Raw genomic sequence first — 18808 nt, 5'->3', positions numbered from 1 at the left:
TGCATCTATCCATCATAAAATCGCATCTATCCATCATAAAAGTGCATCTATCCATCATAAAAGTGCATCATAAAAGTGCATCTATCCATCATAAAATCGCATCTATCCATCATAAAAGTGCATCTATCCATCATAAAAGTGCATCATAAAAGTGCATCTATCCATCATAAAATCGCATCTATCCATCATAAAAGTGCATCTATCCATCATAAAAGTGCATCTATCCATCATAAAATCGCATCTATCCATCATAAAAGCGCATCTATCCATCATAAAAGTGCATCTGTCCATCATAAAAGTGCATCTGTCCATCATAAAAGTGCATCTATCCATCATAAAAGCGCATCTATCCATCATAAAAGTGCATCTATCCATCATAAAATCGCATCTATCCATCATAAAAGTGCATCTATCCATCATAAAAGTGCATCATAAAAGTGCATCTATCCATCATAAAAGTGCATCTGTCCATCATAAAAGTGCATCTATCCATCATAAAAGTGCATCTATCCATCATAAAATCGCATCTATCCATCATAAAAGTGCATCTATCCATCATAAAAGTGCATCTATCCATCATAAAAGTGCATCTATCCATCATAAAATCGCATCTATCCATCATAAAAGTGCATCTATCCATCATAAAAGTGCATCATAAAAGTGCATCTATCCATCATAAAATCGCATCTATCCATCATAAAAGTGCATCTATCCATCATAAAAGTGCATCATAAAAGTGCATCTATCCATCATAAAATCGCATCTATCCATCATAAAAGTGCATCTATCCATCATAAAAGTGCATCTATCCATCATAAAATCGCATCTATCCATCATAAAAGCGCATCTATCCATCATAAAAGTGCATCTGTCCATCATAAAAGTGCATCTGTCCATCATAAAAGCGCATCTGTCCATCATAAAAGCGCATCTATCCATCATAAAATCTCATCTATCCATCATAAAAGTGCATCATAAAAGTGCATCTATCCATCATAAAAGTGCATCTATCCATCATAAAATCGCATCTATCCATCATAAAAGCGCATCTATCCATCATAAAAGTGCATCTATCCATCATAAAAGTGCATCTATCCATCATAAAATCGCATCTATCCATCATAAAAGCGCATCTATCCATCATAAAAGTGCATCTATCCATCATAAAAGTGCATCTATCCACCATAAAAGTGCATCTATCCATCATAAAAGTGCATCTATCCATCATAAAAGTGCATCTATCCATCATATAAGTGCTCCACACGGCTCCAGGGGTTAATAAAGGCGAAGTGGAGCGTTTGTGTAAGAAATATATCCATATTTAAAACGTAATAAAGTAAATTATAAAGTTGCACGTGGTGCGCAGGCCTTAAAGCTGGGAAGAGCCAGGACATTATTTAATATAACTCTGATTGTATTCGTCTGAATGTCATCCACACCTAGGATGACTTGAGGGAGAGTAAATCATGGGCTCAATTTCATTTTAAAGTGAACTATCCCTTTAAGGTATGTTTACAATATTAAGTACACTCTAAAAAGTGCTGGGTTAAAAATAACATTTCTTTGTTCTTTGTTCTGCTGAACACAAAATAAGAGATGTTAAAGAATGTTTGTAACAAAGCAGAGAGAGCAACCATTGACTACCATAATAGGGGAAAAATACTATGCTAGTCAATGGTTGCTCTCTCTGCTTGGTTACAAACATTCGTCTAAATATCTTCTTTTGTGTTCAGCAGAACAAAGAAACTCTTACAGGTTTGGAACAACTTGAGGATGAGTAAATGATGACAGAACTTTCATTTTTGGGTGAACTATCCCTTTGTACACATTTATGTATATTTACATTAAATGCTACACTCCCCAATATTTACTTTGTCATTTTAAAATATATTTATTAAAGCATATGTATTTTTTTATACAAATAAACAACCTGTATTTGAACTGTTGGGTTACTTTTAACCCAATGCATTGGGTTAATATAACCCACAGTTGGGAAGATGCTATATCAACCCACAGTTGGGTTACTTTTAAACATTTTAAGTGAGTACATTAAAGGACACAGGTTTACATAAACTAAACATTATGTATTGTATACAGTATCACTCTAAAAATGCTGGGTTAAAAACAACCCAAGTCGGGTTGAAAATGGACTAACCCAGCAATTGGGTTGTTTTAACCCAGTGAATGGGTTGTTTTAACCCAGCGGTTGGGTTACATGTTTGATCAAAATAACCCAATCGCTGGGTTAAAACAACCCAATTGCTGTGTTAGTCCATTTTTGTTTTTAACCCAACATTTTTTAGAGTGATACTGTTCAAAAGCTGGAAATCACTTCAATATTATGTTTCAGGAAAAAAAAAACATAATATTTGTGAAGCATAATCGATCAAACAGTTATATTTCAAGTTATTAGTAATGTTCAAAATAACTATTAAATGTACTTTTTTACTGCGATAGCAATATCTTGTGAGACAATTAGCCTACTCAAAAAAATGCTGAGTTAAAAACAGGCAAAAGCAATTGGGTTGTTTTAAGCAAACATGTAACCCAACCGCTGGGTTAAAACAACCCCTTCACTGGGTTAAAACAACCCATTCACATTTGCTGGTTAAAAACAACCCATTTACTGGGTTAAAACAACCCATTCACATTTGCTGGTTAAAAACAACCCATTCACTGGGTTAAAACAACCCATTCACATTTGCTGGTTAAAAACAACCCATTCACTGGGTTAAAACAACCCAATTGCTGGGTTAAAACAACCCATTCACTGGGTTAAAACAACCCATTCACTGGGTTAAAACGTCTCAGGTTACGAATGTAACCATTGTTCCCTGAGAACAGGGAACGAGACGCTGCGTCAGCTTGACGCTACGGGGAACGCCTCCAGCGTGACTGGTGCCTGAAATCACAATGAAAAAACTTCAATCCTATTGACCGGCGACAGCCTATGATGTCATCAAGGTGCGACCAGGAAGTATATAAGGGCGCCTTGCCAGCATGACAGTATCTAATCGTCTGAAGGGACTGTTTTCGGCAGGCAGGCCCTGCGGCATGGCACAGCGACGCAGCGTCTCGTTCCCTGTTCTCAGGGAACAATGGTTACATTCGTAACCTGAGACGTTCCCTTTCGAAAGGGAACTCGCGCTGCGTCAGCTTGACGCTACGGGGAACGATATACCAACGCCGCCATGCCGACGGGAGTGCATGCCCACTGGCAGTGACAACTGTCAAGACAAGCAAATTCTACTGAGATGCCTGAACCACTCCCCTTCTGGTCACATTAGGCTGTCAGTGACAGCGCTCCCTACGGTCATAGCCCAAGCTATCGCCCAAGAAGGAACCTTCACACACATGAGGTCCTTCCCAGGCCCTGCTCGAAGGCCTGGAACCAGCCCATTCGACTTAGAAGGGGTTCCTTTAAGGGAACGTGGCAAGGGAACTACGAGGGAACCCTATGCCAGTCACTATTCGGGAGGTTCTCACCGAATGCCACCAGGGAGACCTGACCAGGTGACCCAGTCTGTTATGGGACACGTAATACGGTCAACCCTGTCTGTACAGTACAGAGCCTCTGGTACTCGCCTCCGAAGAGGCATCCCGCTAGGGTGCTGCAAAAAAGGCAGTGACATCCACTAGCCAGATCTCAGAGACGGGTTATCCCGGAGAGCAGCTCTCAGCGAAGTGCTATATAACCCTTGCTAGCGAGGGGAGTTTAGCCGCTCGATCCTCGGATCTACCAAGCACCTACTTTAAAACGTGCTTAGGAGGCCAGAGGCCTTACAGGCTGATTATGCCAGGGAGGCCCCGAGGGGCCTACAACCCTTAACCAGCGCCAAGCGGCCGTAAGCTCATAGTAGACCCTCATTCGAGAGGAGCTCATAAGCCTGCCTGGTAGGTAACCATGCAGTAGGCAAACTATGAAAGTCCCCTCCCGTGGGGACCGCATAGCAGCAGTAAGTTTCGTCGTGCTAGGGTAAGAACACCGCCTCCAGGTCTCGCGAACGGCCAGAGACCGGCGCCTGATAGCGGGTGACCACTAGCTGTCAGCGTAAAGCCAGTTGTGCGTTCCCGCCAGGGGAACTCGTTCCCCATGGAGGCCGAGAGGAGCCTCCACCTGGTAACCCTTGCCGACTGCTCGCGTGTCCAACAGCGGAGCTCGCCCTCAGGAAGGCCAAACGGGCCTGAAACCTGATCGCAGTCGTGCTAGCCCTCGAGGTAGCAGGGAAGATAGGGACTCGCATCATCAGGGAGGCCTAACGGGCCTACCACCTGCAACAATGCCGGGCATTTCTCCATCACAGCCCTCTGCTCAGTGACTGGACCTATCCAGAGACCACGAGACAGGAGCGTGCCCTCAGAGGAGGCCACGTGGGGCCTACTACTCCAAGCGAATCCCACAGGGAAGCCCCGTGCAGCTTTTCCTGATAGCATCCCATGCTACGATCCGTTACCAAACCTGGGGACCGGGGAACGATTCCAGGGAGGCGCAATGCCTCCACCTGATAGCAGAGCGAGCCGCCCAAGCCAGAATGTGCTACTCATGGCACTTCATGGTCACCGCCCCAGCGGCTGCATTAGGGGAGGCCGGTTGAGGCCTACTACCTACTAGCACTCGTGCTAGCCATACAGCGCCTACTAGCAGCTTATACCAGCCATCGAGGGACTCAATGCCAGTCGTGCCCCCTCGGGGGAGACCAGGCAGCGCCTACTGACCACAGCAGGCCCTCAGGGAGGCCAATCGGGCCTACCATCTGAGTAAAGGTAACCAAACCGGGAGCCTACCCCTCAGGGCGGCCTTAAGAAGGCTGGCTGCTGCGCCTGGGCTGGCGGCAGCTGTCTGCTGCTGACAAAGCCTGGAAATCCAGTTCACACCTGGGAACTCATCCCCAAGGAGAGTAGCTGACGAGGTTACTGCTGACGTCGACACCAGTGGAGAAGAGCCTCCAGGGCCCACTCGTGGGCCACGGCGTCGAGACTTCCTTGCAGGGAGGCCGGTTGATGCCTACTACCTGTTCTGAAGTCCAACTGCCCAGACTGCCGAGGCTGGCTACTAACAACCAGCTGGCTCCTATGCCGCACCTGGGCTGGCTCCATCCCAGAGGCAGCTAGGGACAACTTGCATCGCCGTGTCCTAGGGCCCCTAGGACGGCGCAGTCTCTCGGGCAGCGCCTACAAACATGGACCTAATCACATTGCCAACAGCAGTGTACTCAGCGAAAGTGCTTAAACAAAGACCCTCTAAAGCGAGGGGAGTACAACTTACGTCACCTGCCTCGGGGGGCTGTCTTACTTTCCATGCAGCGGCCAACCATAAGTGCGAGGGCGTCAGCCATTGGTAATGCTCGGGCCTCAGGGGAGCATCCGACCAGAACCTTCACAGAGGTTTATCCGATGTTCAGTTCAACCCGAGCCCTAAAGGAGGTGGAGCAGAGACATAGAGCAAGGGTGAAACAATACCTTTTCTTTTAGAAAATATAGAACCCACCGGCCGAACATCCTCCAGGAAGAGGCCAGGGGCCGCCAAAAGATGGCGGCCACCAAGCTCTGAAAGGCGGAAACGGCAGATAAAGTCTGATCGCAAAACCAGCGAAAGACGCTTCACTCCGCCCCACGACCACTGGCAAAGTCGCTGTCTGCTGCAACACCCCGACTGCGTTACTCGTAACCCCAGAACGCAGAGAAGGGGGCGGGCCTTGGCCGGACGACTCTGTAACAAGAGGAGGCTGAAACAAGGATGCATAAACCACGCCATGTTCTCATATCAAAGGACAGGCCAGGGGCGAACAACCTTCATTAAAAGGGAACGCCCCCATCCTTGACAAAGCCTAGGCCAAGTGGTGCGGCATACCGCACTAGATCTACTCAGGGCTCGGGAAAGAAATATTATTACCTCTAATATAACACACTGAGGCCCCGAAACCCCTTTTCCCAAAGCCCCGCAGAGCTGGGCGCAGATCTACTACAGCTCGCGCATTAGCGCGTACCCGGTCTTCAGCTACTTCCCACTTTTACGCTAGGAAAACACAGCTAGCCCTCTACACTACAAGCCCTTGGGCAGGAGCGCAAATTAAACACCCACATAGTGGGAAAAATAACACGGAGAGGCAGCAAGACTCTACTAGCAAAAGTGAGGCATTCACAGACAACCACATAATGTTGCAAAGAAGATCGTTCTTAGCTTACTCACGGGGAGCTGCAGGCCCTGCGAAATCCCTCGATGATCCAAAATTTCCCCAAGCAACCCCTCAGGGGAGCGACGGTCAAAAAGTCCTGAAAAACATAGTTTTGAAAATGTTTCGCCCTCATAGAGGGGGACTTACCAATCGCTCCTCGCGGTGCTTCAACCCAGCCATCGAGCTAGTATCCGCCCGCCATCCTGAGGGGGGCGCTTTCACCAAACTAGCCAGGCGAGCCGGCAGAATCTTACATTTTCTGCTCATCATAGGCCACCGGCCTGATGTAAAAGCGCCCGGGGGAAAACCAGAGGAAGGGAAAAAGGCAGCGTTCATCTCCGCGCTCCTCGGGGGGTGGAGTCTGCTGCCTGCGCTGGTTCCGGTTACCAGCCCCGGCTTCCTTCCTCTTCCTGTCGCGGGTGTCCCGCCTCCCCCGACGGGCCGGGGACACCCGACTGCCTGGGCACGGTCCCGGACCTCAGCGGAATGCATGTCCTGAATGCCGCCGAGCGCGCCTTCGCCTCTCCGAACTTTCCCACCACCGCCTCTACGGAGGTGCCGAAAAGTTCAGATGGCGAAACCGGGGCATCAGGGAGAAAGGATTTTTTTTTTTTTTTTTTTTTCTCCCTGATGTCCAAACGGTTTAACCACAGATGTCTCTCCGTGGCCACCCTCGCCGCATCGGCGCTATTTGTACGGTGGCCCGGAGAGCGAAAACCGCGGTCCGGCGCGACTCGACTACCGCCTCAGGGGGTCCCTCCCCCCTGATCGAGGTCCCTCAGCAGGTCCGCCTGCAATACAGCTGTGGTGTGCAAAGCCGCTGCAGCGCGACCCACTGACATGTACGCCCTGCCATTCAGGCGTTTAGACCGGCAGGGTGGGAGCCACAGTGTCGCCGGCCGCCCAGAGGCGAGATAAACATAACATCTCGTCCACGGGCGGCATCGACACATACCCAGCCAGGCAGTCCCTCGACATCAGCGACATCTAGCTCGCCGATGTCGACAGATGCGGGGCTGAGTATGGTTTCTTCCATTCCCTCGAGATCTGCTGATGGAGATCTGGAAAGAATGGAAGACTCCCAGGAGTTGGGAGGTCATGGGCGGAGAGAAACCGATCGTCCGAACTGTTTGGACGCTCAGCCTTTCTCCTCACGCGCCGCAAGGCAGCTGCAGTCTACCCGCAGCGCGTTCCATGACTTCCAGCAACTCCCCGTACATGGGACAGGATGGTTTGAAAAGCTTCAGCATCTTTAACTGACTCACCCATCCTCTGCTCGAGCCTCTCGCGATCTGGATCGTCCTCAAGAACCATAACTGTCTCCAAGCGACGAGCCAGATCCATCTGGGAAGCGCATTTCAGACGCCGCTCAGCCTCAGCTTGAGCGTGGTCTTTCCCAGATGCTGAAACCTCTCCCCTCGAGAAGAGGTCCCACCGAGAGCGGAGCGTTTCCAGAGGACAACGCTCACAAATACTTTCACAAGAGGTTCGCAAACCTCTCATGCATGCTCTTCTCCCAGACAGTAAACGCAAAGTGTGTGTGTATCCAAAGCGCAAGATACACATTCAAAACACACCTGCAGAAGTGGCGTTCTCAGCACACTTCATTGTTATCCTTCTTGTAGACGTTTCACGTGAAGACAGGCAAAACAGTCCCTGAAGACGAAGAGATACTGTCATGCTGGCAAGGCGCCCTTATATACTTCCTGGTCGCACCTTGATGACATCATAGGCTGTCGCCGGTCAATAGGATTGAAGTTTTTTCATTGTGATTTCAGGCACCAGTCACGCTGGAGGCGTTCCCCGTAGCGTCAAGCTGACGCAGCGCGAGTTCCCTTTCGAAAGGGAACAACCCATTCACATTTGCTGGTTAAAAACAACCCATTCACTGGGTTAAAACAACCCAATTGCTGGGTTAAAACAACCCATTCACTGGGTTAAAACAACCCAAATGCTGGGTTAAAATGACCCATTCACTGGGTTAAAACAACCCAATTGCTTGGTTAAAACAACTCATTCACTGGGTTAAAACAACCCAAATGCCGGGTTAAAATGACCCATTCACTGGGTTAAAACAACCCAATTGCTTGGTTAAAACAACTCATTCACTGGGTTAAAACAACCCAATTGCTGGGTTAAAACAACTCATTCACTGGGTTAAAACAACCCAAATGCTGTGTTAAAATGACCCATTCACTGGGTTAAAACAACCCAAATGCTGTGTTAAAATGACCCATTCACTGAGTTAAAACAACCCAAATGCTGTGTTAAAATGACCCATTCACTAGGTTAAAACAACCCAAATGCTGGGTTAAAATGACCCATTCACTGGGTTCAAAACAATCCAAATGCTGTGTTAAAATGACCCATTCACTGGGTTAAAACAACCCAAATGCTGTGTTAAAATGACCCATTCACTGGGTTAAAACAACCCAATTGCTGGGTTAGCCCATTTTCAACCCAACTTGGGTTGTTCTTAACAGCATTTTTTAGAGTGAAAAGCAAAGTGAATCTAGCAGGACAGTCGACGGCCTGGATAAAAAGAGAACAAGTACTAAATTCATACTCATATCATGGGAAAGAATATTTAATGGAAACATTGTTAAGTGTTGAGGTTCTCATCAGAAACACACAGCACTATCCACGGAGCATGACTGCGGCTGGAGCCGGTTTGCTGGTTTGCTCTGCGTGAGTGTGTGTGTGTGTGTGTGTGTGTGTGTGTGTGTGTGTGTGTGTGTGTGTGTGTGTGTGTGTGTGTGTGTGTGATGTGAATCACCAGCACTGATTCATCTCTGAAGGTTTGCTCAAGCCATTGGGATTCAATAGAGTTACACCAACACTGTGGAGAAAGTCTAAAGCTGACACTGACATACACCAACACACATTATCAGAGCCATTCCACTGGAGTAACACATTTATTACACAGACTCACAGTATATCGTGTCTAGGCTGATACTTTTCAAAGAAAGAATAGAAATATAGAAGAATAATCACTGGCATGATAATGTGGAGCCATTACCTGTGATTGACAGCTTTAACAAATGCCACAATAACTGCATGTTTATAAGTGCAAGTTCAGGATGATTAATGGATCAAGCTTGTCATGTGAAAAATGTTGACTGAGGCTTTTTGATATCCAGAAAGACGGCATGAATCATGATGCAACGTTAAGATAAGCATTTCCAACAGAAGAACGTGTGGCATGACGTTAGGCCTGAGTTTGAGCTGTTGGGAACAGTTAGTGAGGAAAACCCAATGGAAATCATCTCAGGAAGCATGGGAAGAAACCTCAGGAATATGCATGCAAGATATTTAACATTTAAAGAAAAAGAAAATGCATATAGTATATATTAAATTGGAAACTGTGATTTTTTCTCCCTCAGGATTCTTGATGAATAGAAAGTTCAAAAGAACAGCATTTATTATAAATATATATTTTTAATAATATTTATTAATTACATAAATGACTTTACTGCCTTTTTTATCAATTTATTATGCCTTTGCTTAAGAAAAGTATTAATTTCTTTTCATAAAAAAAAAATTCCTACTTACCCTAAACTTTTGAATAGCAGTGTATCATATTTCAAAAATAAATAATAATATATAGAGTAGCTTTAAGACTTGTTTGATGTTTTTGAAACTCTTAATCTCACATGCCTGCATTTATTTGATCAAAATGCTGTGAAATATTATTACACTCTAAAATATCAGTTTTCTATGTGAATATATATTAAACTGTAATTTATTAATGTGATCAAAGCTGAATTTATCATAATTTCTCCAGTCTTCAGTGTCATATGATCCTTCACTAATCATTCAGATATGAGGATATGATGATCAATAAACATTTATGATTATTATTATGTTAAAAACAGTTGTGCTGATTCATATTTTTGTGATTTTTTTCAGGATTCTTTGATGAATAGAAAGTTCAAAAGAACAGCATTTATATAAATATATATTTTTGTAATATTTATTAATTTCATAAATGACTTTACTGCCTTTTTATCAATCTAATGTGCCTTTGCCAAAGAAAAGTATTAATTTATTTTTATATAAAAAAAAACCTTACCCTAAACCTTTGAATAGCAGTGTCATATTTCGAAAAAATAAAATAAATAAATAAAAATAAATGTTGAAAACAGTTGTGAAAAGTTATATTTTTTCCCCCCAGGATTACTTGATGAACAGAAAGTTCAAAAGAACAGCATTTATTATAGGCCTAAATATATTTTTTTGTAATATTTATTATAATTTTATTTATATTTATAATAAATGACTTTTTTATATAAATTCAATGTGCTTTTACTAAATAATAGCATTAATGTATTTTCTTTTCTTTTTAAATATTACCAAACTTTTAAATGGCAGTCTCATGATTTCAAAAAATAAAAATAAAAAAAGCAGTTTTCAACATTGATAATAAATCATCATATCTGAATGATTTCTGAAGGATCGTGACACTGAAGACTGGAGTAATGATTATAAATACACTTTAACATATATTACAACAAAAACCAGTTAATTTAAATTGTAATAATATTTCACAGTATTAGTTTTACTGTGTTTTTGAATGCAGCTTTGGTGAGATTAAGAGACTACTTATATATAAAAAAAAAAAACATTTAAAAACCTTCATGTTTCCAAACTTTAGACCCCATGTCACCTAAAATACACTGTATATAGAATACTGCATTTATAATGTACAGTAAAATAAACGCATGTCAGGCCCTTTGTCATCTCAACACATTACTGTAAAAACAAACAATTAATTGTTACACTATGACAACAAATAGGCCAGCCCTATGGTAAAATGCATGAATGTGTCTCCTGTGATAGATATTAGGATTGATTTTAGCTCAAATAGCTAGAAGACACGGTTCAGTTCAGAATAATATTCATATATAAAGGCAGTTAATCTTTTGGGATTCTACAGAAACTCACAGAAACTCACTTTATATCACTACATAAGGTTTTGTAAAACGCATTGCCAATTAAAAGTGAGCTTCTACCATGTTAAAGAGACGGCATGACTGATGAAGTGTTCAGACCCAACCCTGCTGACTGAGGATGCATTCAAACAGGTCGAGCCTCTCCAGATCAGGTTTCACTGAAGGGTGGAGCTCCGGGAAACTTCGGATAAAGAGTGGCACGGAAGCGTTCACAGAGCTTCTTCACACTCGGTCAGGAGACACTAAACAGAGCAACTATCCACGATGTTTCGCTGCGGAATCGCCTATCCAAGATGCAGGTGGATCCTGCCCCTGCTCCTGCTGTTCGCGATCATTTTTGACATTATCGCCATCGCGGCGCAGTCCGGATGGGTCGAGGACGAGAACGCCAAAACGCACTACGCCAGCATGTGGCAACAGTGCCGAGGCCGCAACGACCAGTGGGACTGTAAATCTCTCATGGAGCTCCGTAAGTTTCCGCTTCAAGTCCTGTTTACATTCAAATGAGCTTTTCTCTCAAAGTTAAGAACTGAGTTCTCCCCGCAAACATGAATGGAACGTTTGTCTTTAAAAATGTGTCACTTTAAATGTTACAACTTCTTTTAGAACGTTCAGAGAACAATCCAAAGTAACGTTCCCAAAATGGTTACAGAATGGAATGTTCCCTTAAAGGGGCAGTTCACCTAAACAATGAAAGTTCTGTCATTGTTTACTCACTCGCTAATTCTTCCAAACATGTTTGAATTTCTTTCTTCTGCCCAACACAAAATAAGATATTTTGAGAATGTTTGATGATGGGTTGATATGTTTTCCCTCATGCTATGGAAGTCAATGGGAGTTTGGTTCCTCAAATATCTTCTTTTATGTTCGGCAGAAGAAAGAAAGAGTTGTTCCATTTTTCTGTCAACTATCACTTTAATGTTCGCATAACCATGAAAACGTTTTATATGTGCTGTTTTTAGAACATATATATTTGGGTCACACTTTATTTTAAGGTGTTGTTGTTACAGTGTAATTAAGTACTCATTCTTGTACTGTAGGTGCATGTATTTAAGCTTCATTTACTGTTATTACTATGGTCAGTACATGTAGTAACTGTAAAATAATACGTGTTATCTATAATTGTTAGCTGGGCTGTAACGCTCTTAGTTAAGTTGATAATTTCTCTTGAGCAAATGTCACTGAGTTTGCAAATGCAGCCACATATAACCAGTTGAACCAGCTTTAACCTCCAGGCAAAACCTGCCGTTTTGTTGTGTGTACCTCAGCTGTTATTGGCATTATTTTGCCAAATAAAGGCCTGTCAGGACAGATCTCTCCACTACTGCAGTATTCATAGATTGGGAATAGTGTCCACTTCTTAGGTTAGCACTCCAAATTTACAATGCCTTTGTGTCATGAAAAGTAAAATTGTAATCTGATGAAATGCCAAAGATCTGTGATTAGATATGGAGTGAGAGCAGATATAATCAATCATAGTGTTTCTGAGCGACCACACCCTTCCAGCGGTCTCTGGGTGTGCCTGTGTTCACGACTGTGTGCAAAAACACATTCCTCTGGTGAGTGTTAGGAAGCCAAGCGCTGTCTCTACAAGTCTGGTTCTGGGCCGAGTGAAACTAAGCATTGCTGGGGATCTGTTAATGTGTAAACCCTCCACTGTTGATTAATAAAGTGAAAGTGATGCAGCTTGTTCTCCGTTCTCCCTCCAGCTTGGGCTCAGGCGGTCGCTGCTCTGATGCTCATAGGCCTCATCATCCTCATCATCACCTTCATCATCTCAGTAGTGGCTCTCTGCTGTACCCTCAACATCCCTCTGCTGCCTGTCATTGGAGGCATGCTTATTTTGGCTGGTAAGAGACTTTCTTTGCTCTGTCGGGGAGTAAGGGCTGCGGACACGTTCATATTCATATTGGCCAAAACTCAAAATATGAGTTGTTTTTTCCCCCCACGTGTCCAGTTTTGCATCAAACCTTTTCTGAGGAAGTCCCACAGTACGATCACTTCCTTCCCTTTTCTAGATAAGATGTGGATGTAGGAATGGGCGGTGTGATGGTGTAACACGTGTATTTATAAAAAAAAAAAAATTGTTATTTTAACGTTTTACATTTAATTTAAATTATTTAGTTGGCAAAAAAAGATTTTTAATTAATAATTTTATTTTGAATATTTAATGTTTTCCATTTAATGTAAATAATTTAGTTGGCAAAAATATTTTAAATGATTTTAATTCATAATTTTATTTTTAATAATTGTATTTTTAATTATTTTAATGTTATTTTAATGTTTTTCATTTACTTTAAATTATTTAGTTGGCAACATTTTTTTTTTAAATGATTTTTAATTAATAATTTAATTTAAAATAATTTTATTTTTTAATAATTTTAATGTTATTTTCAAGTTTTCCATTTTCAATATCCATTTCATTTAAATTTAGCAAAAAAAATGTGGGCCAAAAAATTTATTTTAATGTTTTCCTTTTTCATTTTAAAATTAGATGGCATTCCTGTTTTTGCCATTTTTATTAGTTTTTTTTAATATCTATGCAGTTTTTATCATATTTTATTTCCGTCTTATTTTTAGTTATTTAAGCAAGTTAAACTAAATGAAACTGAGAAAACAATTACCTTAATTGAATTGTTTATTTGACAGTTTATTCTATTTCAAGTGTGTTTTTTGGTAACACTTTATTTAAAGCCCTTATGTATAATGCATTATTAAAGTATTGTAATGCATTAATTATACATTATATGGTCTCATGAATAATTGCAACCACAGTTAAAATTCATTATAATGAACACACCTTTAAGTATAATGCATTAAAACACACAACAGAATCTGCAGATGTTATAATGCATTTTAACCTGGGTTACAATTATTTATGAAAAGATATAATGTGCATTATAAATACCTTTCATGCATTATACATTAGGGCTTTAAGTGAGCCATAGAAATGTCTGTAACACTTTATTTTGATAGTCCACCAACTAAGTAACTTTGTCAACTTATTCCAATCATAACTAATACTCTAATGAGGTTAGTTGACATGCTAGGTTCAACGTTACTTCTAGTTAGTAGAATGTCTGGGCAATAGAAATGAAGTGTAACCGAAATGTCAGCAAGTAGAGATTACGTCAGGTCATTGATGCAGAATTTAACCTCATCCAAACAAGTTGAGACACCCTCAGGGGTGTGGGAGTTTAAAGAGAAACAATTGCTTTGTACAAGATGTGCGATTTTGGTCTTTCCGCCCTCTACTAAGTGCCTTTTGTTTTGCTTGTTTTGCTGTTGCTATGGGATGGAGTTGCGCTCTCGCCCCCCCTCGTCCTCTCGTGTTCAGGTGAAAGCTAAGAGCTGGGACGGGACAGGAGAGGTCCTGTGTCACTGATTCGTCACAACCTCTTCTTAGTAATGTTTCTGATCTGATGTCTCACAGTTAGTAAGTCATTGTTGACTTGGAAAAACAGAATTTATCATCTTAAATGTTTTATTTAAACCAGGGTTATTATAGTTAACTAAAACTAAGACCATAAAAAAGGTCATTTAAAAAAAAAATAATCAAGCTAAAATGTTTTATTCCAACAAAGTCATTTGTTGATGTACTAAAATTAGAACTGGAATAAAGTAAAACTAATACACATGACAAAAACACAACAAAACGACTAACTTTAACTACAATAAAACTGAAAATATAAAAATAAAAGATAAAACATACCCTGGACCACAAAACCGGTCATTTTTAAAAGAAATTAAGGTATGTACATCATCTGAAAGCTGAACAAATAAGTTTTCCATTGATGTATGGTTTGTTAGGATAATATTTGAAATGGATCTGGAATCTGAGGGTGCCAAAAAAAATCCAAATATTGAGACAATCACCTTTAAACTTGTCCAAATAAAGTCCTTAGCAATGCGTATTACTACTAATAATACGTTTTTGATATATTTACGGTAGGACATTTACAAAATATCTTCATGGAACATGATCTTAATATCCTAATATTTTTGGCATAAAAGAAAATACATACAATGTATTGCCACAAATATAACCGTGCGACGCATGACTGGGTTTTGTGCTCCAGGGTCACACATTATCTCAATGACACTAAAATAACACATTCTGTGTAAACGAACTCCGTCTGTGTGAACTATGGCTGTTTGAGCAACAGTTTGTTCTGTTTTATGATTAGATTATTACAGTGTTGTCACGTGACGCGTCAGACGCAGATCTGTGTGAATGTTCCTCACACACCCAAACAGGGCTTGGCTTCACTCACATGTCTCTGCAACGCTCTCCGTCACGCCCGTCCCTGCCACAGGGCATGATGGGTTTATTGAGCCGCTACTGATTAATCATGTTTATGACTGAAACCGATGGCTGCCAAGTTTATATTAGGTGCAGTAGATCAAGAACCTGTTGGATCATTTAGCCGAATGCAGACTTTTCACAATATTTTGTTGAATTAATGTGTGAAAATGCAATATATCAAAAGAAAGAACAGTGCCTCTGTTTTTAAACAAAAAACTGTTTTATTCTAGCTTCATGCATTATTATTTATCAACTCTTGAATATGGCTAAGTTTCATAAAAAAGCAACATGTTTTTGTCAAAGACTAAATCAAGATCAGATTCATAATGATGATCAAACACAGATGGTGTCCATCAACACCCCAAAGCTTCACAGTCCTATCGCTCATCCTGGCTCTTTTCATTCAGCAACATTAGGCAGTTATGATTCATATTCTGTTTAATGTTGATGATCACGTTATTTTGCATATGCATATGATTACATATGATATTGCTTGTTTGTGCTGCTTCTTCGCCTGTGTTTTGATCAGGAGATTCAGTACTCGTTCAGAAGATGTGTAATAGCGCCCCATTAAAACATGAATAGCCGGAAATTTCCATCAATACCCGGGAAGCGTTTAATCGGGAATTTGGTATTACGATCCCGGACGAGCCCCCACTTGTACACTCTATACCCCTTTATTTTACATTTGGGATTGTAACGGTGTCCCTCAAGTTCACACAGGTGTAGTTAATCAAATTAACCTTTAATGTTTAGTCTGGCGTAACCTTCAGACTGGCGGCAGGTCTGGACCCCATCGTAGATTTCATTGGACAAGGACCGTCCAGAGTCCGTCTGACCGACATATGAAGCTGTAAAGTCAATGTCCTCACAATAACAGGCCCAATAAGTTGATCCCAGTAAGCACTTATTGTCACAGTTGTAAACACCACAGCTTTCTTCTTCCATTTGGCATCATGACGGCCGTTAAAAGAACATGACTCCCGGAAATCCTGGGAAATCCCAAAGTGTTTCCCATTTTGTGTCCGAATACTTTTAGGGCCGCTGGAATTGAAATACAAATTGTGTTGTAAATTGTGCAGTGCCATTGACTGACCATGCTTTCTCTCATTACAGTAATCGCACAGATAATCGCTCTGATCATCTACCCTGTCAAGTTCAACGAGCTGATCTATGAAGGTTATTACAACTACACATGGGCGTACGGCTTCGGCTGGGGCGCTACCATCCTCATGCTGGGGTGCGGCATCCTCTTCTGCTGCCTTCCTAACTACGAGGATGAACTTTCTGGGAATGGCAAGACGAAATACATCTACACCTCTCACTGAAAGCCCCAGACCTCTCATAAAGGACAATATTAAAACACCCAAGACTAAAGGTCAATGCTCATAGATTTCCAGAAGCATTGCCATTTTCCCAAAGCAACCGTAGGACCGTATTGACTTTGATAAGGGCTGTGATGCGCAGTCAAACTGTGGTTGTTTCTCCAACCTTTGAGGTTAACGCAAACACCTTTTATTTCCATTTGTTTTCTATTCACAAACCGATTGGGATTTGATGCTTTTTTTTCAATGTCAATTAACACTTCTTGTAAACAGAATTAATTATAGACGTGATCGCATTAATACAGCTCAGAAAAAAATTGAAAGTAGTTTGCTTTCTTATGACTTTTACACTGTAACATGAACACTTTAAAGTAAAGCGCGACTGAGTTTTGATATTTGTATATTTCTTGAACATCTCTCTACATATCAACACTAAGTAAAATTTTTTACGATGTATATTGATGTGTCATTCCATGTTGGCCTGTTCTTGTTTAATGATTGCACACTTCTCTAAAGTGCTCTTACTGTTAGCCAGCACTGTGTGTTTTGTGATTGGCTGGCTAAAGGGAACATGAATGAAGAGTTTCACACAGATGTTTTATAGCGAAATAGTGGATAATGCGTGATGCATTTGGCAGTAACTTGATGCTTTGCTTTGCTTTGAATCTTTATAATTCTTGATGCATTCATGCCTCAGCTTGGTGCGGAAAATAAAATGAATAAATAATACAGAAAAGTATACTTTGCTTGTAAACTATGCAACATGTAGGTTTTTTTTAAGCGTTTTACTAGATTGAAACTCTTCACTTTGTCTTTTGTGGTTCTTTGTGATATGAATTATAAACTAATCTTCAATAAAAAGTCTTCCCGTTAAGACACCAATCAGAAGTATTTTATTTATTTTGTAATAAATTAAAGTTAGTTCTGCCTACTAAGGGGTCCAAGCTCAGAAAGTGTTTAGGCACTATTTGTAGGGTCGCGTATTAATGATTACGATTCTTTTCGGTTCCAATAAGGTTAAAAAAGTCAGATATCATTCACTTTTATTCTAAGTCTTATTCCAAAACATTTCATTGTGGCTGAATCTGACTCCAACTAATCCAACGTCATTCAGACGTCATATTTTGGTTGAAAATGAAAGTTGAATTGACATCTCAAACCAACGTTTGTTTGACGTCAAGCTCCAATGTCAGACAGACGTTGAATTTTGGTTGGAGTAAGCCCTGCACTGTAAAAAACAAAACAAAATAAAACGTAAAAAAGGGTGAAATGCATGAGCAGAGGAGGATTAAACAACTCCACAAACAGCATTACCAGCTTCACGCATTACTAACCAGATTGACTTTATTTCTGTCAGACGACTACAGTAGCTCGTATTGAGAATTAACAGAGGTTTTGTTGTTGATGTTTTATTGAAAATAACAGTTTTGTTTGAAGTCACCATTATGGTGATCAATGTTTACTTTAGTTGGGTAGTTTGATGACTTTTTAACATTCGTTTTTCTCTGGCTGCTGTAACTGTGTTTGTTATAGACTTGGTCTGCATTACTGGGAACGCCCACAAAACGTCATATCCGCCATATGCCATGCGGGAAAACAAGCCATTAGAATGAAGACCTTGATAGACGCTTTATCTTTACTCTTTGTAATGATTACGATTTATGTTTGCTTGGTGCAGTCCCGAAAAGTTGCCATGTGGCGTTCTGCACCTCTAGTAAGTTAAAAAACCCTGATCTGAAGTTTTATATACTGCTACATAAACAGACAGAGCCATTCGTCAATTCCGAAAGCCTGCAATACGTCCATTACAATTAAACATGTAAAGTGTAAAGATTAAAAAAGAGATTCCATTAATTGCAATGGCAAAAGTTTGTTGAACAAAACTTCTAGAAAGTCATACTTGTCACAAGACTCAATTTATCGATAAAGCAGTTTTTCACAATGAGCGATTACATAGCCTCATAATGCCTGAGGTTATTAATGTACAAAACATTCAAAAGTCTTTTTTAGTTCATGATGGGAAGGGCTGGGCTCATGCTTGTGCTTCAA

At 41.1% G+C, this 18808-nt stretch overlaps 1 protein-coding gene across 1 annotated transcript; it reads left to right on the top strand.

The window, feature by feature from the left end:
* Positions 1 to 11278: 11278 nt before the first annotated feature.
* perp (p53 apoptosis effector related to pmp22) lies at positions 11279 to 17990 on the top strand. The gene is made up of 3 exons (XM_079842879.1): positions 11279 to 11597; positions 12838 to 12978; positions 16551 to 17990. The coding sequence occupies exons 1-3, from the start codon at positions 11393 to 11395 to the stop codon at positions 16760 to 16762; spliced, it is 558 nt and encodes a 185-aa protein (XP_079699005.1). The 5' UTR covers positions 11279 to 11392; the 3' UTR covers positions 16763 to 17990.
* The last annotated feature ends 818 nt before the right edge of the window (positions 17991 to 18808 follow it).

The sequence above is a fragment of the Gobio gobio genome, assembly GCF_949357685.1.
Source record: "Gobio gobio genome assembly, chromosome: 18".
NCBI lineage: Eukaryota > Metazoa > Chordata > Actinopteri > Cypriniformes > Gobionidae > Gobio > Gobio gobio.
The sequence above is the reverse complement of the archived record's forward strand: the minus strand, read 5'-3'. Positions and strand labels throughout refer to the sequence as shown.

What these genes read in the sequence shown, in the direction of transcription:
- perp (XM_079842879.1), top strand. Translation starts at nt 11,393, where the DNA reads ATGTTTCGCTGCGGAATCGCCTATCCAAGATGCAGGTGGATCCTGCCC. An exon ending in TAAATCTCTCATGGAGCTCC is followed by an intron (nt 11,598 to 12,837) that starts GTAAGTTTCCGC and finishes TTCTCCCTCCAG; the next exon opens with CTTGGGCTCAGGCGGTCGCT. An exon ending in AGGCATGCTTATTTTGGCTG is followed by an intron (nt 12,979 to 16,550) that starts GTAAGAGACTTT and finishes CTCTCATTACAG; the next exon opens with TAATCGCACAGATAATCGCT.